At 39.0% G+C, this 22,524-nt stretch overlaps 1 protein-coding gene across 24 annotated transcripts in view; it reads right to left on the bottom strand.

The window, feature by feature from the left end:
* Window positions 1-22,524, bottom strand: part of CELF2 (CUGBP Elav-like family member 2) — a 713,329-nt gene that overhangs the window by 123,350 nt on the left and 567,455 nt on the right. For all 24 annotated transcript variants that reach the window (XM_082254349.1, XM_082254360.1, XM_082254366.1 and 21 more), the window contains one exon: window positions 16,854-16,988. In XM_082254349.1, the coding sequence (XP_082110475.1) occupies window positions 16,854-16,988 (135 nt within the window). The remainder of the gene's footprint in view (window positions 1-16,853; window positions 16,989-22,524) is intronic.

The following is a 22,524-nucleotide window of genomic DNA, read 5'->3' as shown; positions in this document are numbered from 1 at the left end:
TCACACGGGCGGTCCGATCAGATCCGCCTGTCATTTTTTTAGGCGGATCTGATCGGATCCTCCATGCAGCTCTATGGGGCAGCGGATGTCAGCGGAGACACCTCCGCTGACACCCGCTGCCATCCGCATCCGATCTTGTGCTGAAATCTGGATGGATGGAAACCCTATTTTTCCATCCGTTCAGTAATCGGAGCGGAGCGGATCTGATGAGAGCGGACAAGCGGTCCGCTCTCCTCCGATCCCACATAGAGGGCAGCGGGTGCTGAGACACCTCCCTCTCCGCTCTGCAAGCGGAGATGGAGCTGTCATCCGCCCGGCTCAGCGAGGATCGCGGATCGATCCCCGCTGAGCAACAGGGATCCGCCTGCGGAGGCGGACCGTGTGAAAGAGCCCTATTATGTTTCAGGACAATGGAACATATGTAAGGAAGGTCAATATTGTAATTATGGTGAAAGTCAGACCTTAAGCTTCAGGAAAATTTTGAAAAGCTCCTTAAAGTATAAAGCCACTAACTCAGAGACTCTCCTCACAGATGTGATAGCCAGAAGAAAGGGCACTGGGTAAAGGTCAAACCAAGGAATATTTCTAAAAGAATCAAACGGGGCACAGGGGCAAAACAGAGGGATAAATGTGAGCTATTCCCTGTAGTTGCTTTAACTAGAGAGTGAGAGGCTAAAAGTCTCTGAAACAGACTGCCATGCTTTTACAGCCAACAACTGATAAGCAGGATAGAGCACTGACTTTTGAGACATGAAAGGCCCAGAGAGTGTCAGACATTTGAGTATGTCTGAGTACCCAAGTCCTTCTGGGGAATTTTGAAGATTACTGGAATGCCCTGCTTACTGTGAAGCAGGAAAAGGAGAATGTAGAGAGGTGGAAATTTGTGGACAAGATTGAACTAATTGAGAGTTCTTGGACCTGGTTACAAACCTGTCCACGTGATTGTTTAAACTGTCAATTTTTCAAGCCTGTATGAGTGGACAGGGCCAGAATATAAAGTTCTGTCAAAAAGAAGATCAAGTCTGATTCATTTATAGCAGAGTGATGACTCATTCCTCCTTGATAAATGATGTTGGCCAAGGACAGGACATTATACAACTAGATTCTACTGGGTGACCTCACAATAGATATCTAGATTCTAGAATGCTGATTGGAAGATACACTTCCTTCAGCAACCAAGTCCCCTGCATTGTTTGGGTGTTTTGGACTGCTCCTTAGCCCAGCAGGTTGGCATCAGTCATGAAAACCTTCAATGACAATGAAAGAAAGGGCTTCTCTAACTTCAACAGTGGGTTAGAATCCACCACACTAGGGAGAGTATAGCATTGGTGGTAAGAAACATTGGGTGGTCCAAGGACAAAGTCCATTTGCTTTACGCAGTCAGAATGTTGAGTTGGAAAGCTCTGGAGTGAAACTGAGTGCATGGTAGAGCCTCATAAGAGATAACCATGAGACCCAAGAGGGAAACAATGGTTTCCTCTGGGCCAGGACAGCCCTGGCATGAGATCCCAAAGCAAAAAATGTTTTGGATAAAGCCTTGTACAGTGTCAGACCCAGGCACTTCAAATCTGGGAGATGGGTCCAGCGATTACTTCTTTAGGTTAAGTATCCAACCAAAGCTCTGCAGAGCCTGTACCACCTGTTGGATACTGGCTGACATGAGCAGGGAGGTTTGGTTCTGTAACAGGAGATTATCCAGGTAGCCCACAATATGAATCATTTGAGTATGAAACAGAGCCCAAACCAGGGCAAGTACCTTGGTGAAGACCTTGGTAGCCATGGACAAGACAAAAGTAAGGGTGGCAAATTGGTAATGCTGATAGCCGTATTGCAAAATGCAGATAGCATTGGTGTGGCAGAAAGATAGGAATATGTCCATAAGACCAGAAATCCCCTGGAAGGAGGAAGGCAAGGACAGACTTGGCAATTTTGATGGAAAGCTTTTGAACCCCCAGGAACAAGTTGAGAGTTTTCAGATATAGAAACGTCCAAACTCCTCTGTTTAGGAACCTTGAGTAGAAACCTTGAAAGCATTCTCCTGCTGGAACAAGACTACTGACCCCTTAAAATATGAGCTTCTGGACAGCAGCAACCAGATTCACTCACTGTGATGGGGAAGGGACACATTGGGAAGCATGAAGAGGAGGAAAAGGCTAAATGCAAAACTGCAGTTTGTAGCCCCTAGAAGAGAATTTCTGGACCCAAGCATCTGAGATTTTCTGAAAAAATACTCAAAAAGGTGTGCAACCTCTTTTAAAAATATCAATAAAAGTGAATGTAACAAAATATCACCACATTTCTATATACATGCTATAAATCTCTTTTCTTTTTTTTTTTATATTTATTGCTATTACACTTAGTGAAGTGTGTAAGGGAACTACTTTTCAACAGGGGTAGCATGGTGGTTCCCTTAGATGATTTCTACTAAAATATGTTGCTTAGTCCTTGCAGGGACAAAGCCCAGGTTCACTTTACCTATTAAAATCTAAAGCCCTAATTTACAACTGAGCAACCAGCCGGTTCTCTTTTCAAACTAATAAAATATTGCAATTTCTCTTTATATAAAGAAAGCCTAATACATCTTTACAAACAATTTTTGAGAGCTGGAATTATCTTGAGATCCTCAGCAATAAAATATTCATTCATAAAATGCTAGGGGGCTTGGTATATACACAAGTATTCACTTGTGACAATACTTGCGATAATGCTTCCCAGAGATGCTGTCCCTTTTCTTATCTTTGAAACTATTGATATTCAAATCCCTAACATGCAATCTGCACATATTCTATCTAGTACCTACAACTGTGCCAATGCTTTCTATTACAAGATTCAACATGCCTGTAGAAACAGATTTTGTTTTTAACCCCCAGGTTTGATAAAAATACATTAAGACTTTTACAGGTTGAAACAACATATCAGACATTAAATAGATACGTGTTATAAGCTAGATGAACTATATATATATTTTTTATTATATTAAGAAAAGACATGAGGGCTTTCATTTTGCACTGGATATAGCACTTAGATGTTCTATTTCCAAACTACTCATTTAAATGTGAAGATCATTATCTTATAGTGGTACATACACATATGCATTCTTTAATAATACAGCACTTTGTTGCTAAGGAATCCTTTTAGTTACCTAATTTGATCTTATTATCCATGAGTGTGTTCTGTACTAGCAATTACTAAACAGAGGTTAAGAATGCATAAGAGACATGTAAAATGTCAACAGAAATCAATAAGGCACAGTTTATGCATTTACTACAATTTTCAGCAGTAGTGTGCTAGATGGAAGCCGCAGAGATGTTGCAATTAGCTTAGAAAAAGAGTCAAAGTGCTAGCAGAACAATAAAGAGTATTTTATGCCATAGAGCGAACAAGCAAGGACTTTAAAAATGCATGCCTTCTTAATTTACAGATCAGTCAGTTCTTTTTAAAGTCAAATGAAATACACTGCACCTACTAAATTCTATTTGATAATTTAGGTATTGATTTTTATATAGATCTGCTACATATGACGTGGTGTACACAATTCTGTAGAATGCTTGCTACTGATCATACTATCTAAGATAACTGGCAAGAAAAGAGCAAAAATATGTTTAGAAGTTAGATTAACAGTTACAGTATGTGTAATCCTAAGAAAAATCTGCATGGCCAGAAAAACAAGTTTAACTAATAGCAATATTTTGGGAATTAAGTTCCCCCCCATATCTATAGGAGACACATCTATTGCTGTGGCTTAGAGAAGTCTGAATGAAAGTTAGATCCACTTTGGATAGAGGAGCAATGGAAACACCTATGAACAGCAGCATTGTCAATCTGGAGACAGGATAGTGTTGGATGGACTAGCAGATTTAGGTGGACTTGACTAAAATTACCCACTTGCTGCCCGCCCACAGTACATTTCCTGCGAGGGGACGGCAGCTGCAGGCTGACCAATGTACTATTAAGTCGATCAGCACATGCATGCTGGCGCAATCACATGAGCGCTGTGTTTTGCAGACACAGTGGGTCACAGTGCTCGGTACCCGTCTCCTTTTATGTAATCCCCATGACCAATTATAGCAGTCACATGACTAAATGCATGCAAAACTGTCATGAATGCAAGCCTTTAATCATAGCCCTCATAGGCCTCATGCGCATTGGACATTTTTACAGCTGCTGTTTTTGACGTCAGACATTTTTTTTCTGCAGACATAACTCCGCAGCATGTTATCCTATGTGTCCATGCACACATAGGCTGTTATCAGCAGTTTTTAACAGGGGGCGTTTTCTGGCTTTAAAAAAATCCCCAGATCTAGTAGGTTAAGGAGGAGGCATTATTCAGCTGTAAAAACGCTATAACTCTGATGAAAGCTAAACAACGCTGAACAACACCAATGCCAATGCTAAAAACGCAGCTATTCAGCATTTATCAACGTTTTTCAGCCATAAGCTTTTGTGAGAGTATAGTTTTGCCAAAAAATAAAGCTGAAAAATGCCTTCTACAGCTACAGCTTTCTACTGACGTTTTGATATCGTCCAGTGTGCATGAGGCCTTATGATGCTGTGATTGGCCTACAGCTATCACATGGTACCTGGGCTAATCTCAGCACCCTGTACCAAGTTACTTACAAAGGTAAGTAAGCTGTAATGAATGAAAGCCATTCTTGACAGATACAACTATTGCTTATAACCATGATCATCACTGCTATAAGCAATACCAGTGTAAAAAAAAATCCCTGATCACCCCCCCCAGAGCAGTAGAGTGACGGTGACATTGAACTACTCTGATGACAGCATGTAAAAAACAGTGTAAAAAAAAAACAAAACAATGTTAAAGAAAAAAATATTTTAAAAAATGTAATGAAAAATTATGAATATATGTATATATATATATATATATATATATATATATATATATATGTTTACATACTGTCACCAGTCAGTATTCCTGATCACCACCACACCAGTCATGATGATAATGTACTGCACTGGTGACACTATGTAAAAACAAAATGGTGAATTTTGAAAAACAAATGTTATTTAATTTCTTCATTTTTTAAAAAATTGTTACAAAAATGACAACTTAAAAAAAAAAACTCACAATGCCTCTTACTAACTACCTTGGACTGTCTACTTTCCAAAAAGGGGTATTTTTTTTTTTTAGGGGGGGGGGGGGATTTGTCCTGGTATTTTAGTGCCTCAAAAAATGATATAGGCCGTCAGTACATCAGGATTCATACATTTTCAAATATCTATACCATAGTTTGTAGACTCTATAACACACACTGACTGAATAATATACACTGCTTTGGGTTATTTTTTACCAAAGAAGTATAGCAGACTATGTTTTGGTGTAAACTTATGAAGAAAGATTATTTGCTTGCAAAATGTTATAGAACATAAACTGTTCATAACTTTTTCGTTAATATAGCAAAAAAAAAAAAAACTTTGGTGATTAAATAATACTAAAAGAAAGCTCTATTTGTGTGAAAAAAATTATATACATGTTTTTGGCTTTCAGTGTTGCATGACCGAGAATTTGCCAGTTAAAGTAGCACAGTGCTGAATAGCAAAAAATGCCTTGGTCATGAAGGGGGTAAAACCTTCCAGAGGTCAAGTGGTTAAAATCCAATCTCCAATTAACACTTTTGAGGTAGTTACAGCAACATTTTTTTTTCTTTTAGGTTTAAAAGTTTTAACCAGCACAAATAAAAACTGACCATTGTAAGCTGACCCTGTCAGTGTTAAATGGTTTGTCAAAATCTCTAACTGACACTTTTGCTAGACAGATTGTTCTGTTAAATTAAGTTGAAAGATAGCAGATTTGCCGGCAGGATCAATTAGTGAAAATAAAGAAAAAAAAGCCTAAACAAACTATTGTAGTCACCACATTTTAGGGTTGGTAAATGCTGCAATATAATAGATTTTGAATTTGGGTCAATGGGTCACTTTAAGCACTTTTCTCTGCTCAAAGGTTCAAATATTGTGGGCAGTAGCAAAAATAGGTTCATCCATAATGAAAACAATCAGTAAATCAGACAAATGCCACTAGATGGAGCCAAAGGTCATAGGAAATAAATATATCTTTGTAAAAAGAGATGAAATGTAACAATTCTAGAGAAAGCTGGAGGGAATTTGTTTATAAATGGGAGATTCTGTAATAGCAATGGATACATTTATTTATTTATTCCCTCCAGCATTCTTTTGTTACACTGTATCTCTTCTTACTAAGATGTATGTATATACTTAAAGCCCAACTCTAGAGATTTACTTACCTAATCCTCCAATCCTCCCAGGACAAGGCTGGCCAGGAACCCTTATGCTCCAGTGGTCTTGAGTTGTGGACTGTTCCTCATCAAGCCCATAGCAGGCTCCATAGACCTGCTGTGGACATGCAGATGCCAGGAACCGTCCACCGCAGGACCATGAGGGAGCACCATTTTTGGGTGGAATGAAATATCGGGCGAGTATAAGCTTCCTCCTCGCCCCTAGACATAATGAGCAGTTGACCTGTGCAGTGCAGGCACAGCCCTACTACATGTGAAAACTTTTTTTTGCCCGGAGTTGGGCTTTAATTAATAAAAAAATTTAATATTGTTTATATTAAAAGTGCATCAAAATTTTTTAAATTAATGTGGTATCCAAAAGTGTGAAAACGAGACTGGAATGAGAAACGTAATATGCATTCCACTAATCTTAGGAAGATGTTTTTGAAAACAGGTATTTTTTCGATTTACTGTATTGAAAACAGGTACTGTGTATTTTTTGTATTACTAAGATAATATTATATAGGCATTGGTGGTGGTGGCAATATGCTACAGACCATGATTCTTTTAAGGAGTGCAGGCAACCTAAGTCTAGATTCACGCTGCATGCGGCTTTGAAATCACTGGAACTCACTTGAAATCGCATGACTTCAGGTGTAACTTGGCTGACATCTGTGCGGCTTCATGCACAGATGTCAATGCAAGTCACACCTGAAATTGGCAAAAGTAGTGCAAAAACGATTTCTTCAAATCAGTGCGGCATCGTGAAGCCAGCGTAGATTTGAACAGTTCCGTTGCTGACAATAGGGTGCCACTTGTCATGCGATTTCACCTGTAAAATTGCATGACAAGTCTTACCGGTGTGAAGAGGGGCTAGCTGTTTAGCAGCCCTGCCTATGTATATTTGGCTCTACTTTTTAATGGTACTGAATAAGATCAATTTTTAAAACCGATAATACCGTTATAGGGTAAGCCTATACATTAGGCTTGGGAAAAAAAGCCCTGTCTAGCAGTATGCACGAAGGGTATAGTCAGCTCACTTGTGCTAGCTTTATGAAACTGCTTTTTTGATTTAACATTCTCTTTTTCCAAAGCATAATAGGAAATGTATAGCAGAGCATCTGAAATACATAGAAAATTCCGTCACTTTGCCAACTCTTTATAATTATAGCGTCAGTAATATGTATAATTTCAAGTAGCACAGAGCATTTCCTTTTCAGCATTTAAGCCTTCAGATAGCACAGTATGTAACAACATCTGTAGAGTGGAGCTACTCCCATAAAGAAATGTCAGGTAATTATGCAGTGCTGATTTTCACCAATTTATGGAAATGCCAGAAATGATTGATCCTGCTTTACAATGCAGGTAATTGTTAGTTTCCTATTTGATTCTAGCTCACATCAGAATGTATGGTTCTGACCATCCAGTTGCAAAGGTCACTCTGCATCTTTTATAGATAAGCATTCGTTTTGCCTGTGCTTTGTCTTTTTATGTCTTTCAACTTGCTGGATTTAATTTTTCTTATTTGTCAGTTAACCAATTGCCGACTGCCTGCCTCAGATATATTGTAACAGGCTGGCTCCACTACGCGAACCGCCGTACTGCCGTACCACCCATTAGGCAGCGGGGAAGCCGATCCATGGGGCCAGCAGCCGTGATTACCGTCGGCATCCGCGGTCTCTCACTGTTGAGAATGAACCACAATCTGCTGTTGTAAACACAGCAGACCGCTGTTCTCTCTGGAATGAACACATCCTCCGATTTAGGATCACAGGTCTCTGTGTTGATTCCACAAGCCCATCCCCCTCACAGTTAGAAAACACCCCCTAGGCATACCCTTAACCCTTTGATCACCCCTGAGTTAACACCTTCCCTGCCAAAGTCATTATTAAAGCAAATTTTTAGCTCTGATTACGGTAGTAATGTCACTGGTCCCCCCCAAAAATGTCAATTAGGGGTCCAATTTATCCGCCCCAATGTTGAAGTCCCGCTAAAAATCGCAGATCACGCCATTACTGGTAAAAAATAAATAAATAAATAAAAATGACATAAATCTTTCCCATAGTTTGTAGATGCTATAACTTTTGCGCAAACCAAAAATATGTAGCAGAACACAAATTGGCCTAAAAGGATAAAAAAATTAGATTTTTACATTTTTTTTATTGGGAATGTTATATATCAGAATGTGAAAAATGTAGTTTTTATCAGAATTGTCGTTTTTTTTTTTTTTGTTTATAGCGTAAAAAATAAAAATCGCACAGGTATTCAAATACCACCAAAAGAAAGCTCTGTATGTGGGAAAATAAAGGAAGTAAATTTTTTTTGTGTACAGTGTCGCACGACCGCACAATTATCCGTTAAATTAACACAGTGCCAAATAGCAGAAAATGGGTTGGTCATTAAGGGGGTTTAAAACCTTCAGGTCCAGAAGTGGTTAATAAATCAATCTTTCCACAATAAAATGTAGTTTGGCATCAATACTATTAAAACAAGATAATGTGTCAATTCACCAAGCTGTATGAGTTAAGTTGGCCATAGATGGATAGAAAATCAAATGAAACATTGAGTCAGTAGGCCGATCATTCACTTTTCGAATGATTAGCGTGCTTACTTTGACAGTCGATTTCTGTTTCAATATTGAAAATGAATGAACACATTGGTAATATTTCTTATTGTTTGTAGGGTCAATAGTGAAATGCTGATGATCAGCAGAACCTTCTATTATTAGGATCTCCCCCAGCACTTCCTTATACATACCTGAGCCTGATTTCGATCCAGCACTGTGCCCAAGAGCTGCAGTTCTCTCCACTCTCCCCGCCTTACACAACAGAGAGGCATCAATGGGAGCCATTAGAGCCTACTGTTGTCTATCAAATCCTGTGAGGAGGGATCAGGGGATGTTTCCAAGCCACTCTGTCTATGTCTATGGATGCAGGCAACCTGGTTCAGGATCAAGCCCCCATGAGTACATACAGATGCTTGTTATTGGAGGACTTGCCAAGGAGGTGGAGGCATGAGCACCGGCATGGGACCCCAGAAGAGGAGGATCAGGGCTGCTTTGTGCAAAACCATTGCACAGAGCAGGTAAGTATGACATGTTTATTCATTTAAAAAAAAAAAGGAAAGGAACTGATAGTTAAAATGTTGGCAACAGACTGTCCCCCAGCTTGAGGTCACTTTTGGTTTTGTGTTCCATGGTGGTTTTGGATGAGTTCCTACATCAGCCGCCATGTGGCTCTCTGACTCCTCCATCCTTGCTGTTAACTGCTGCCAAGTCCCGACAGATCCTCTCTGTGTGTGTGGATGATCCCTCTGTAGATGCTACTGCATTGACAAGCGCTCTTATCGTGGATTTATGTAAGTGCATATTTGGATGCCCAATAAAGTTGTTTTCTAATACTGCACTTAGTGGTGCCCTCTTGTGTTTATCTACTGTCATGTCAGAGATCTATTCCTGTCTCTCGGTTGAGCTGACCTCTTTGTGCTGTGATTTGTTCTATTATGGATTGTATTCATCACCATGGACTATTATGGACTATTAAGCCCTTTTTTAATGCATAACACTAATTAGTGCGTGATTTGCCAACTTACACCTGGGGTTAAGCTGTATAGTTTGTGGTTTTCTTTGTAGAGTCACTTTAAGGCTATTCGAGAGAACCTCACAGTTAGTCGTATATGTATAAACAATGCGCCATGTGGAAATTTTATGTCCCAGTAAATGATAACTATATATTTCACACTTCACTGGCTGCAAAGTTGTCTTAAATCAGTTCACTTGGTTAAAAAAGCATAAGGAAAAAAGCATGGGAACCTGTATATTTTAATACAAGTTGACAATGGCAGCTAACGCATTTCTATGATGGCATGTTCCCTACAAGATAACCAGCCAAATACCTGTAACTGTGCCCAATTAGAATATGACCTTTTGTTCTTTCCATAAATTCAAACATTGGGTAGAATGTTTACATTACAGGGTAGCATAGTAGGTATACATACTGTATGTGCCCCTTATGTATCTTCATTAATTCTATTTTGTAAGTAATAAATAGGGATGATGCTTGTGATTCATGAGTTATTAATTCATGGTCATTTATTAATAAGGGATATTTTATACAAAACAATAAATATAGATTTATGTTTCTACAAAGAAACACTTTATAGTTGCTCATGTTGCACTTGCACAATGTAGATTTCAGAGAAATACATTTTTTTTAGTTCCTTGGATGCAAGTCATTCTACATTCCAGCAAATTGCTCAATGTGCCTGGAACTGATCCTCTCAAGGGAAAATGAAAAATGTGTCCATATTGTTTTCATTTTATCTGTGTAATCCACAAATGAAAAGAGAAGTCTATGGGGATTTGAAAGCACTGTTCTCCATCTTTAAACTATTAGGTTGGTCCAATTAAAGGTATCACCATGTATAGTCAACATGATCTTCTCTGTGAGGGATTGTGCTAAACAAGCTCTAGAACAGGCACTAAAGATCACAATCAATTTAGCTTTTATTGTTCTTTTTAGTAGTATACCATTGTCAGGTAATGGCAATTTACATGAAACTAAATATATGTGGATCGGCATTCCAAGAAATATATAGCAACATGTCTTTATAAGCAATATACTTTAGCGTGGACAGTAATCAGTTGTTGCCACATTGAAAAAGCCATTACCATCAAACCTCATCTCTTGTGTCTTACATTACCTCCAATCAAATGCTTTTACAAAACTCTTCAGGCATTTCACGATTTGCAGAAAATCTGCAATCAACTGTATACTTTGAGTATTGCTAGTAAATGCATAAACCATGAACTCTTAAACAAAACTGAAAACTTTGAGTGACCACAAACAATTCACAAGTGAAAATATGCCCCTCTTTATGTCCTTAACATTTTCCTTTTTTATCCTTCATAAAGCTTATATTTAAAAGAAAAATGATTGCCCTGTTGTTGCTTTATAAATAATTTAAAGGGATTTGCCAATTTAAAATGACTTCCTATTTTATGGCATTTAAAGTAGGGTTTATATAAGAGAATGCATATGGTTCTTATTTCTGAAATGTAATGCTCAAGTGTAAAATGAAAGCCTTTTTAATTGGAACTATGCGGTAAGCTAGGCTGTAAACTATTATTACAGTGTTTGACATAACTTACAGGTGACAGTATCCTTGTGTGCCTGTGACATTGCAGATTATAATAAACTATATCAGGGGTCAGCAACACTTTTCCCTAAGTTTAAATCTACAAACATTAGACACCTGTCTTGCTGGTGAGCAATAGTGCACCACACTTGCATAGCTTTTTTCAGTTTTGGCACTTGTAGTTGTACTGCTAATAACACATTTAAGAGGTTACACTTACCTGTCCAGGGATCCAGTACTGTCCTTACCCTGGCTGATTCCTTGCAAGTCTTTTGGTCCCTGGCACTGGCATGTTAAATGTGGGAAGCCAGCTGTGACTTCAGAATCTGCTTCCCACTGCGCAGGCATGAGCCATGCTTTACTTTGTGAATGGTCCCACAGCCTTCTGGGACCTATGATGTGTCCCAGGAGGTTGCGGGTGGGGGAATAGAGAGCTTCTGGTGGAATTGCATAGACAATGGACAGCTTCTGGTAGAATTGCATAGACAATCTTACTGTAAGTTGGAGCAGGTCCCTGTCAAAACCAGGTATCCTCCCCCTGCCCCCCAAAACATTTTCCAAAAGAAGTGGAGGAAGGGAGAGGAGGACATAAAGTGGAACGTCCCCTTTAGGAAGAAGTTCCACTTTAAATTAATTTAGATTAGCCCCAATTCTTGCAACTTTAGAAGTTAGATGTCCCAAATTCTTGCACCTTGAGACCTAAGATCAACTTCAATTCATACACCTTAAGAACTCAGATCAGTCCCAATCCATGTGCCTTCAGGCCTCAGATCATCCCTAATTCATGCAACATCAGAAATCAGATCAGCCCCAGTCCATGCACCTTTGAGCTCACATTAGCTCCAACTCATGTGCCTTTAGTCCTCAGATTAGTCCTAATTCATGCATGAACTTCAGACCTAAGATCAGCTATAATTCATGTACTCTCAGATCTCTGACTAGTCCCAATTCATGTGCCTCAATACCTCAGATGAGCCCCACTTCTTGCACCTTCACGCCTCAGATCAGACCTTAATTCATGCCCCTTCAGACCTCATATTAGCCCAAATTCCTGCAATTTTAGATCTTAGATCAGCCCCAATTCGTGGGCCTTCAGAACTCAGATCATGCCAAAAGCATGCACCTTCAGACATTAAATAAAGCCCAATTCCTGCACTTTCAAACTTCAGATCAGCCCCAATTCATGACTATTAAGACTTTAGATCAGCCCCAATGCATGCAATTCAGACTTCCTATCATCCCCAAAGCATGCATGGGCTTTAGAATTCAGATCTGGGGAGGAAATACATTGCATCTCAAATCTCAGGTCAGCCCCTATGCATGAAAACACTTCACACCTCAGCCCCAATACATACATGCACTTGAGTTTTCAGGTCAGCCTTGATGCAAGCACACATTTTAGACCTCAGATCAGCCCTAATTTATACACTTCAAACCTCAGTCATCCCCAAACTGCACACTGCAGTCTTCAGATCAGTCCCAACTTTTGCACATTCAGATGTCAGATAAGCCCTAATTTGTGCATTTCAGACCTTAGATAAGCCCCAATGCATGCTTTTCAGACCTCAGATCAGCTTCCATGCATGCAAGAACTTCAGACTTCCGTTCAGTTCCAATGCATGCATACATTTTAGACCCTAGGTCAACCCCCATGTAAGTATGCAATTTAGACCTCAGGTCTAACGATAGCCATGCAATTCAGACCTCAGATCCGCCCAAATTTATACACTTCAGACCTTTGATTAACCTCAATCTATACACTTCAGACCTCAGATCAGCCTTAGATCATATACGCCTGAACATAGATCAGCCCCAATGCATAGCATGCATAAGTGACCAGGGTTCCTGCCACTGGACTATATCATAAGAAACCATAACTGTACAGATTTTATCACAATGTGTTATAATGTACCGTAGTTGCTATTTATGAGTGCCTGAGGCAGGAATATCCCAGGAAGTTCTGCAAACAACCTAATCTTGATGGATTTTCTCAATAACATGAGCAATGCTCAGTAAAATTATTTATCTCCACCCACAAAAGTCCTTGCTCAGATGGCTCAGAGGCACATATCCTGTTCTCGGTTAAACAATAAAGCCCTTTTTAATTGTTCTCATCATTTATATTATTTTCTAGGGTTAATCAGTGATTGCATCTGCCCAGGAAACAGTTTTCTGTCTAAAGTATTGTGTCTCTATGTCTGTCTTCTCCCTGCAAGAAATGTTGTGCCGAATAAACCAAGCAAGAAAGAGGTTGCACTGGCAACCAGCCTGGAATGGGAAATGAGTTCAAAACTGGCTGCTTTACTTTGGGGAACTCTTCCTAAAGAGTGTTAAACACCGATCCATTCATGGCTGGACACAGAAATATTTTACAGTTTGACTGTGTACCTAATGTGTTTGTGTATTCACAATAAGTGGTGGTAGTTAGCTGCGTTTTAAACATCAGTCATTGCTCTGTGCTGTAATGTCACATGAGATTTTTTTTTTTACTTTTAGGACAAAGTTGGGTTCTGCAGGACAAATATGACAACGCTAAAAATACAAGGGTGTTTGTGATCCTCTAGGCCAGTGATGGCGAACCTTGGCACCCCAGATGTTTTGGAACTACATTTTTCCTTGATACTCAGCTACAATGTAGTGTGCATGAGCATCATGGGAAATGTAGTTCCAAAACATCTGGGGTGCCAAGGTTCGCCATCACTGTTCTAGGTCCTTATTTCTGGCCAAGAAGTGGGTATGTTGACAGTTGCATTGGAGAACAGCTGGGTACAGCTGTCAAGTTAAATTTTTGGAATTATTGATAAGGTAATTAAATTATATAAAATATATACTGTGGCAGGCTGGCTCAGCTGCGCGAATCGCCATACCTGTACGACAATCCGTGGGAGCGTGCCTGGGGGCGAGCGCGTGCCCCTGGAGGCATGCTCCCGCCTCCACTAAGCAGCAGGGAAGCTGATCCATGGGATCGGTGGCACCGTTTTCTGTCGGGCACCCACAATCACTCCCCGCTGATAGAGAAGGACGGTCAGCTGTTGTAAGCACAGCTGAAAGTTGTTAGCGCCTGTGATCCTTGTATATAGGAGCACAGGTCTCTGTGATCATTTCACAAGTCCCTCCCCCATATATTTAGAAAACACCACCTAGGCTCACAATTAATACTTTGGTCACCCCATTGGTTAACCCCTTCCCTGCCAGTGTCATTATTACAGTAACAGTGCATATTTTTAGCATTAATTATTGTAGTAACGTCACTGGTTCTCCCAAGAGTGTCAAAAATGTCAGTTAGGGGTCCGACCTGTCTGCCGCAATGTCGCAGTCCCGCTGAAAATTGCAGATAGCCGCCATTATTAGTAAAAAAAATAAATAAATAAAAATTACATAAATCCCCTACCTTGTAATACTTTTTGCGCAAACCAATCAAAATACGCCTATTGGGATTTTTTTTTTACCGAAAATATGTAAAAAAAATATGTAACAGAATACAAATTGGCCTGAAAGGATGAAAAAATAGATTTTTACATATTTTGGGGGGGGGGGGGGGGATGTTATACAGCAGAAAGTGAAAAATATTGTTTTTTTCAGAATTGTCGTTCTTTGTTTGTTTATAGCGCAAAAAATAAAAATCGCACAGGTGATCAAATACCACCAAAAGAAAGCTCTATTTGAGGGAAAAAAGGACAACAATTTTTTTTAGGTACAGCAATGCACAACCGTGCAATTGTCTGTTAAATTAACGCAGTGCTGAATCACAAAAAATGGCCTGGTCATTAAAGGGACAAATCCTTCAAGTACAGAACTGGTTAAACTACAGTTATTGATTTACCAACAGTGATGTTTGGTGAAAGTTGCATGCACTGCTTTTTAAATATGCCTCTAAGAGTAACTTGAAAAGAAACTAGTGGCCTTTAATTGACATATCATTATAGAAGATATTTTAGAAGAACACAGTTTCAGTATTATAAATATCATGTTACTTTTTTGTGTGCTATAAAAGTGTTTTGTTTCTGCCTTTCTTCCCTTTGATTTTTACCTGGATATCCTTTCAGTAACACATTTTCTGTTATAGGGTGACAATGCACACTCTCTGTTTATGAAGGAGCCACATAGTATGGCTATAACAGAACTGCAATCACATCGCCCTTTTCTTCTGCATAATATAATAGGGGAGTGCTTTGTCGGCCACACAAGGTGAGGGCAATATAATTGATAAGAAGCAAGGACAGAGAGTAAGGCCCCTTTCACACAGGCAGACCGTTCAGATCCGCCTGTCAGTTTTTTTGGTGGATCTGAACGGTCACCCCATACATCCCTATGGGGCATCGGATGTCAGTGGAGACATGTCCGCTTACATCCGATCCGATCTGTCAAATCTATACGGATGGAAACCCTATTTTCCATCCGTCCAGCAGATTGAATCTTATGAGATCGGATGAGAATGGACAGACAGTCCATTCCCATCTGATTCCCCCATAGAGATGCATGGGGACCAGACAGCTGTGTCTCCGCACACAGCACTGAGACACAGCTGTCATCCTCCTGCTCAGCGGGGGATCGGCAGATCAATTCCCCGATGAGTAAAACAGAGTCCCCCTGACGGACTCTGTGTGTAAAAGGACCCTTAAGGAAGGGATCCAGTCACAGGACTTCTTGCAGGATCAACATGTATTTTCTCGAAGAATTGAATGCTATCAATTGTATATTTACTAGACCAAAAGAGAGCAAATAAGAGAAGTTCATTGTTAGAGTTTACATGCACCTTAACTGACTTTTTTAATATGGATAAGAAAGAGTAGCTTACTATCCTCCATTTTCTAAATGGCTTTAGGAATATCACTGATAACGCCAAATAATGCATTGAAACATTTATGTAAAAGGGACACAACACTTTTCTCCCTAACAAAAAAATCTAACTTTTTTTTTTTTGGTAGGAAATTATGGCCTGGGATTGGTGGCCAAAATTTCTCTTAATGTAGATGTTAAAATATTTACAATGATGGCTCCCAGATAGCCCTACCTGACAAGGGTTAATTTAGAAAGGGTTTGGAAGCTGAAATCAATGCCTTTAAATCTCAAAAATGTTTTAAAGCAATGAATTAAACTGTCTTGTGCAAATGGCATATGCTGGTAATACTGTAAGTGTTGCAGTCATAAATGTTTCATCTAAAAAAACTCCTTTAAAGAGCTTCAATCTTTTTACAAACAAATGACTGAATATAAATAGCTTTATTGTATCCATGTTGCATTGTAATAGATAACTCACCAAGTCATGCTTCCCATAGAGACCCCCTTTGACTTTACAAATAAAAGTGATTACTTCTTTCCATCTACGTGGAAAGTAAATGTGGGTAACTACATGGCATGGGAAGCCATCATGATTGACCTCTGGCACATCCCATCTGCTGTCTGTGACATACTGCTCTAATTAACTATTAAGGATAGGTTCTTTACAGATGGCACACTCACCTCTACTCAGTCCGTCAGGTCCCCGTAGGATTCTGCATTCTTCTATTTGACCAAATGGAGAAAACATCACCCTGATATCGTTCTCGTTACACTTCTTCGAAACCATGCCTATGAACAATTTTCTGTCTTCCACAGCTAGAAGATAAAAATAATGAATGAGCAAAGGCCATTTCATCTTTTTATTCCTGTGATCAATGCTTCATTACCACATCAAAACCAGCTGCGATCATGTGAGCCTAGCTTTGTGCTTTACACAGGTCCCAGGAAGGCAAATGCTTACTCTTTATTTCGCATTTATTTTCTTTCTTCCTTTTTTATTTTTTTCCTGTGATGCTACTACAGCTCACAGCGTGATAAGAAGCTGCTGTTCATCCCAATACATTCATCTCAGACTAAGAAAGAAACGTTGCTTTTTCTAAGGCTAGGACAAGCTGCATTTTAGTAAATAAACTCAAACAACAACATTAATAAAAACACCTTATAATTAGGCATACATTTGAAAACGTGGCTTCACTTAGATGTTGAAGTACATAAATCAAGGCACACGGGGGAGGGCAGTGGGTCCTCCAATCTGGCTGGCTGATTTATAGCCACTAAAATATGGGTGGAGTTTTAATTGTGGACTTTATTTTCTATTCAACTTTGAATAATATTGAAAACCTACATGCAATTACCTGCAAAAAAAGAATCATACAATAAGGCTAGGACTATTGTGAGGCCTTATTTTTCTGTCTGTCCTTGACTGGGAAGATTTCCCTTCACTTTTTGTTCTCTATAATCCTTGCAAAACATGGAAAAGTTAACTACTTCAGTCCCTGGGCCTTTTTCTCTCTAAATTTCAGATCATTTTTTTTTTGTATGCCTTGGCAATGTCTGCGCTCAGTGTATTATATCTTTTAGGTTTTTTTAGTCCACCCTAGCAAAATGTACATCTTTGGAGGGGAAGATAGGGTATACATTTGGTAGCAAATTTGGATACATATATTTTTAATTTCTTGATTTCTATTGGGAATAAACCATAAAAAAGTAGAAAAAAAAGCATTTTCCTGAACTGTTCCCAATACAAGAATTACATAATTTGTGCACCTCCATCAATTTACCCCAAAATATAGCCAACAAAGTCTACTGTTAAATAGTGTTGATAAATTCACCTTTTGTACAAAAAAACTAAAATAATTGCTGCACATATTTTGTAGGTAAAAAAAATGTGCATTTAATATTTTTTTACATTGCATCCTACAAAACATTGCACCGGCGATCAGCAGATCGCGGGTACAGTGCCTGGATCCTGCAGACTCTCACTACATTGTCTGACTGTACTCCCAATATGGGCAGGCAGTTACTGAATGGCAGGAAGAATCAATGAACTACGAGGACGCTCACCAACACCCTTGCAGTTTATTGAGAGCTACAAGTCATTAGCCGCAATGACTGATAGTACTTGAAGTCTATTCATTTACAGGGAACTGTGAATGAGTGACACAGCCATGTGGGTAGAGCCCCGCACAGCCATGCTGTTTTCAAATTGCAACAGTAGGTGCGAGGAGAAGATCACTGTGGAGACTGCAGGTGGTGGTAGGTGGGTGGATAAGAGCATGTTACATGTTACTCCTTAAATTTGTATGTGAATTTAGCCTTCAGGCCTAAAGTAAACTTTTGCATTTGACTTTAGGAAAAGCTTAATTCCCTTTTTAGGGCTACATTGCGACACAAATATAATAAATTCACTTAATTTATCCACTTAAGTGAAAAGCAAATTCTTGTTCACTTTAAATACCCAGCCATGCACAATAAATAAATAAACAGTATATGCTTCCCACACAATTTATTGTGTAAAGATTCTCAACTCCTTTAGTAAATCTGCCCAACTGCCTTCAAGCCTCCAAGTGCGTAAGAACATCAACAACAAAACCATGTGGCTGTTTACACTTTTTAAATTTGGAAAGAGTGGTGAGGGGTTAGAGCCAATGTTAGGTTTATTGCTCTGTGTTCCTGTTTGGGAGACTCAACCCCTCTAATTCTCTTGATCACTAATGTCATTTAGAAAGAAAGGGATGGGTAAATCCAAAATCTTAAGTTGCCACCAGAACAGAAATTGAAGCTAAATCGTCCAATGGAGATATTTCTTCTAGTAACAACTATCTAAGAGAAGATTTCCTCCCCCATTGGTGAGAAGAAGTGCTTCCCTTCTCTATTCAAAATTAAGACATTTTTTGCTTTATATATACTTTCAAAACGGGGTTCTGTTACTTGACAGTCTTATGAACCTTCAAGAGAGTATGAGGCCGAGCAACTAAGGAGCTTAAAATGTTTCACTTCCAATGTATTTCTGATCCATGTCTTGTATGCTAAAGCAGAATAAGCTTCAGATAAATTAGGTAAAGCTCAGTAAGAGGGTATATATACAGTACATGTACAGTATATATATATATATATATATATATATATATATATATATATATATATATATTTCATAAGTAAAACTGCACAGATGTAATACGTTAAGCCAGTAACAACTCATATAATCTCCTTTGTTAGCTTTTTTTTTTTGTTTTAAAGGAAGGGTTGAGTTAGTCACCCTAATATGTTGTCATAATTGTAAAAAAAAAAAAGTGAATTGAAAGAAAAAAAAATCACATTTCTATAAATATTTTCCTGTGTATGGCCAGCTTTTTTCATTAATAGATGAAGCAGCAAGTAATACTTCACCTCAACTGTGACCAGAGCTTTTATCTGTAGTTACTAAGATAAGTATACTGAGAATAAAATTATATAAGCATGACAGTGTATACTCATTAAATTAATGCTTGCTCTGTGGTTTCCTACCTCAGAGACAGGCATTTTTACCATTTGGACTCTGCGTTTTATTTTAAAATATATTTCCTCGTATTGCTATCATGGTAGAAAAGCCCCTGGAAACGCTCATTGATTTAGCAAAGATTTACTGTTTTCTCCTATGACCAAAGGAAAAGCTTTTTCGTTTTAATTGCAGCCATTCTCTTTAGCAGTAGTGCCTGCTGGCAGCAACAGCTATCATTCTGTCTTTGTTAGGATCCCAATTTAGCTGGAAGGAAGAACATCATGGATAATTGTGAATACTTTCATAGCAATCTCAGGAATGGAGTTACACATACTTTGAAACTTTAGACACATATCAAATATGACCTTATGATATACTCTATCTGGTATCACAGAACGAGCTTTGTTCCCAGAGTCACAGGAGGTTATAGCTGAGATATTAATAGCCACAATAATTGCAGCATTTTTCAAAACCAAAGTATACAGCTGAGGCATTTGTGCAGCCATTCTTAGGTGAAATTATGTGGGGAACATGAAAGTACAGCACACAGCTACCTGCAGATAAAGCCAATGATGGGTTATGTGGTATTTTTCAAGCACAAATGCTACCTATCATGTGTTACCAATTACTATCCACTAACACCATTTAAAATGTAGCCTTTAAAATAGCATTTTTCAATGTATAATAAGTATTTGCTCATAGGCGGACAGTTCTCCCATAAATCGGGCTATAAAACTAAAAGGGCGTTTCTTCAATCAACAATAGCAGGAACAATTATAGCTTGCTCACACCCACACAATTAAAGCTAAACATTACAAGTAAACTAAAGAAACCTTAACAAGTGAATTAAAGGAGTCCTATACTGAGAAATTTGCTGGCATTGTTGAACACTCCTGAAAATGCTAGTCGCCTGGCTGTCAGGCTGCTTCCATAGATTTAGTACTTTAAGGGCTCTTTCACACAGAGCGGACCGCATTGCCATCCGCTCTGGCACTTTTTCTTTTTTTTTTTTCACGGAGCGGGTGACACTTGTGTCATCCGCTCCGTATGTCCGCATATCATCCCATCCATTTGCGGATGATATACGGACATAATGTATGTCTATGGGCATTGCGGATGTCAGCGGATGACACCGCTGACATCCGATTTTGCATCCTTTCCATTTTTTAAACTGAACAAAAAAAGGGTTCTGTTCCGTTCCAAAAAACGGAACAGAACTGAAAGGACGAAAATCGGATGTCAGCGGATGGTCATCCGCTGACATCCGCAATGCCATTGACATACATTATGTCCGTATTTCATACGCAAAAAAATAGGATGATATACGGATATGCGGAATGCCCGTGTGAAAGGGCCCTATGTCACATAACAAAATGATCATGTAGACTTGACCTACTCTGACCTCATTTGCTGCATCCTTATTCAGAGTGAGTACCTGAAGCCAGAGGACTATAATAATAGCCAGCTTCAGAATGAGATCAGCAGCAATGGCAACCCATGTATGTCTCTCAGTACAGGCTTCTTTAAATTGCTTTATAGTATGATATTAAGCCCTTACTGACAGCGTGAAATACACTGATAGCTATTTATGAAATTGAGTAAAGAATGGAATAGTATCAGATAGAAGATAATTCCTTTTCTTTTCCCTTTATGGAAAAACAAAAGTAAGAAACTGAACGGTGCAATATATAACACAGCCTGTGTCATTTCTTTAGACAGTTTTATAAATGAGGTTTAATGTGTTGCAAATAAAATTGTCAGCAAAGGATTTTGCTCAAGCTTCTAAGCAAATAAAACTAGAATGTATGGCGCTAGTTATGAAGTTGCATTTCAGATACAATCGGAATTTAGTGCAGTTAGTGTTAGACATCCATGGAGTGAATACATATTCTCACATGGCATTCTAATGCTATCGGATACAGAGACAGTTACATAGTTAGTCAGGTTGAAAAAATACACAAGTTCATCTGGCTCAACCAATAAAAAAACAAAAAACAGTAAAGAAAACAAAACCATACAATCCCATATACTCAATCCTATACCAGAAGTTGATCCAGTATAAGGCGAAAAACCCCAGCAAAGCATGATCCAATTTGCTACAGCAGGGGAAAAAATTCCTTCCTGATCCCCCGAGAGGAAATCAGATATTCCCTTGATCAACGTTACCTATCAATATTAGTACTCGGTTATATTATTTACACCTAGCAAAGAATCCAGGCCTTTTTTAAAGCAATCTAGTGAGCTGGCCAGAACCACCTCTGGAGGGAGTCTATTCCACATTTTCACAGCTCTTACTGTGAAGAAACCTTTCCGTATTTTGAGACAAAATCTCTTTTCCTCTAAACGTAAAGAGTTCCCCCTGGTCCTCTGTGATGACCTTAAAGTGAATAACTCAACACCAAGTTCACTTTATGGACCCCTTATGTATTTACACATGTTGATCATATTCCCCCTTAATCTCCTCTTCTCAAGAGAGAATATATTCAGGTCCTCTAATCTTTCCTCATAGCTGAGCTCCTCCATGCCTCTTACCAGTTTGGTTGCCCTTCTCTGCACTCTCTCTAGTTCCCCGATATCCTTTTTGAGAACCAGTGCCAAAAACTGAACTGCATATTCCAGATGAGGTCTTACTGATGATTTGTACAGAGTATGAGGAAAATCCTGGACAGGATAATATCCAATGTGAGACTTGGGTATGCTAATCAGCGAGTCAATGACTTCCAGCAATGACTTTGAATATTTCAAATATACAACCAAAGCTCTGCAGAGTCTGCACTGTCTGGCTGACAGGGATAGGGAGGACTGAGCTATTACAAACATACAAAGAGCTGGGGGGGCACACCCAAGAGGCTGGATTCATCCTTTTTTTTA

This window comes from Pelophylax lessonae (genome assembly GCF_965119305.1).
Source record: "Pelophylax lessonae genome assembly, chromosome: 4".
NCBI lineage: Eukaryota > Metazoa > Chordata > Amphibia > Anura > Ranidae > Pelophylax > Pelophylax lessonae.
This window is presented reverse-complemented; position numbering and strand designations above follow the sequence as displayed.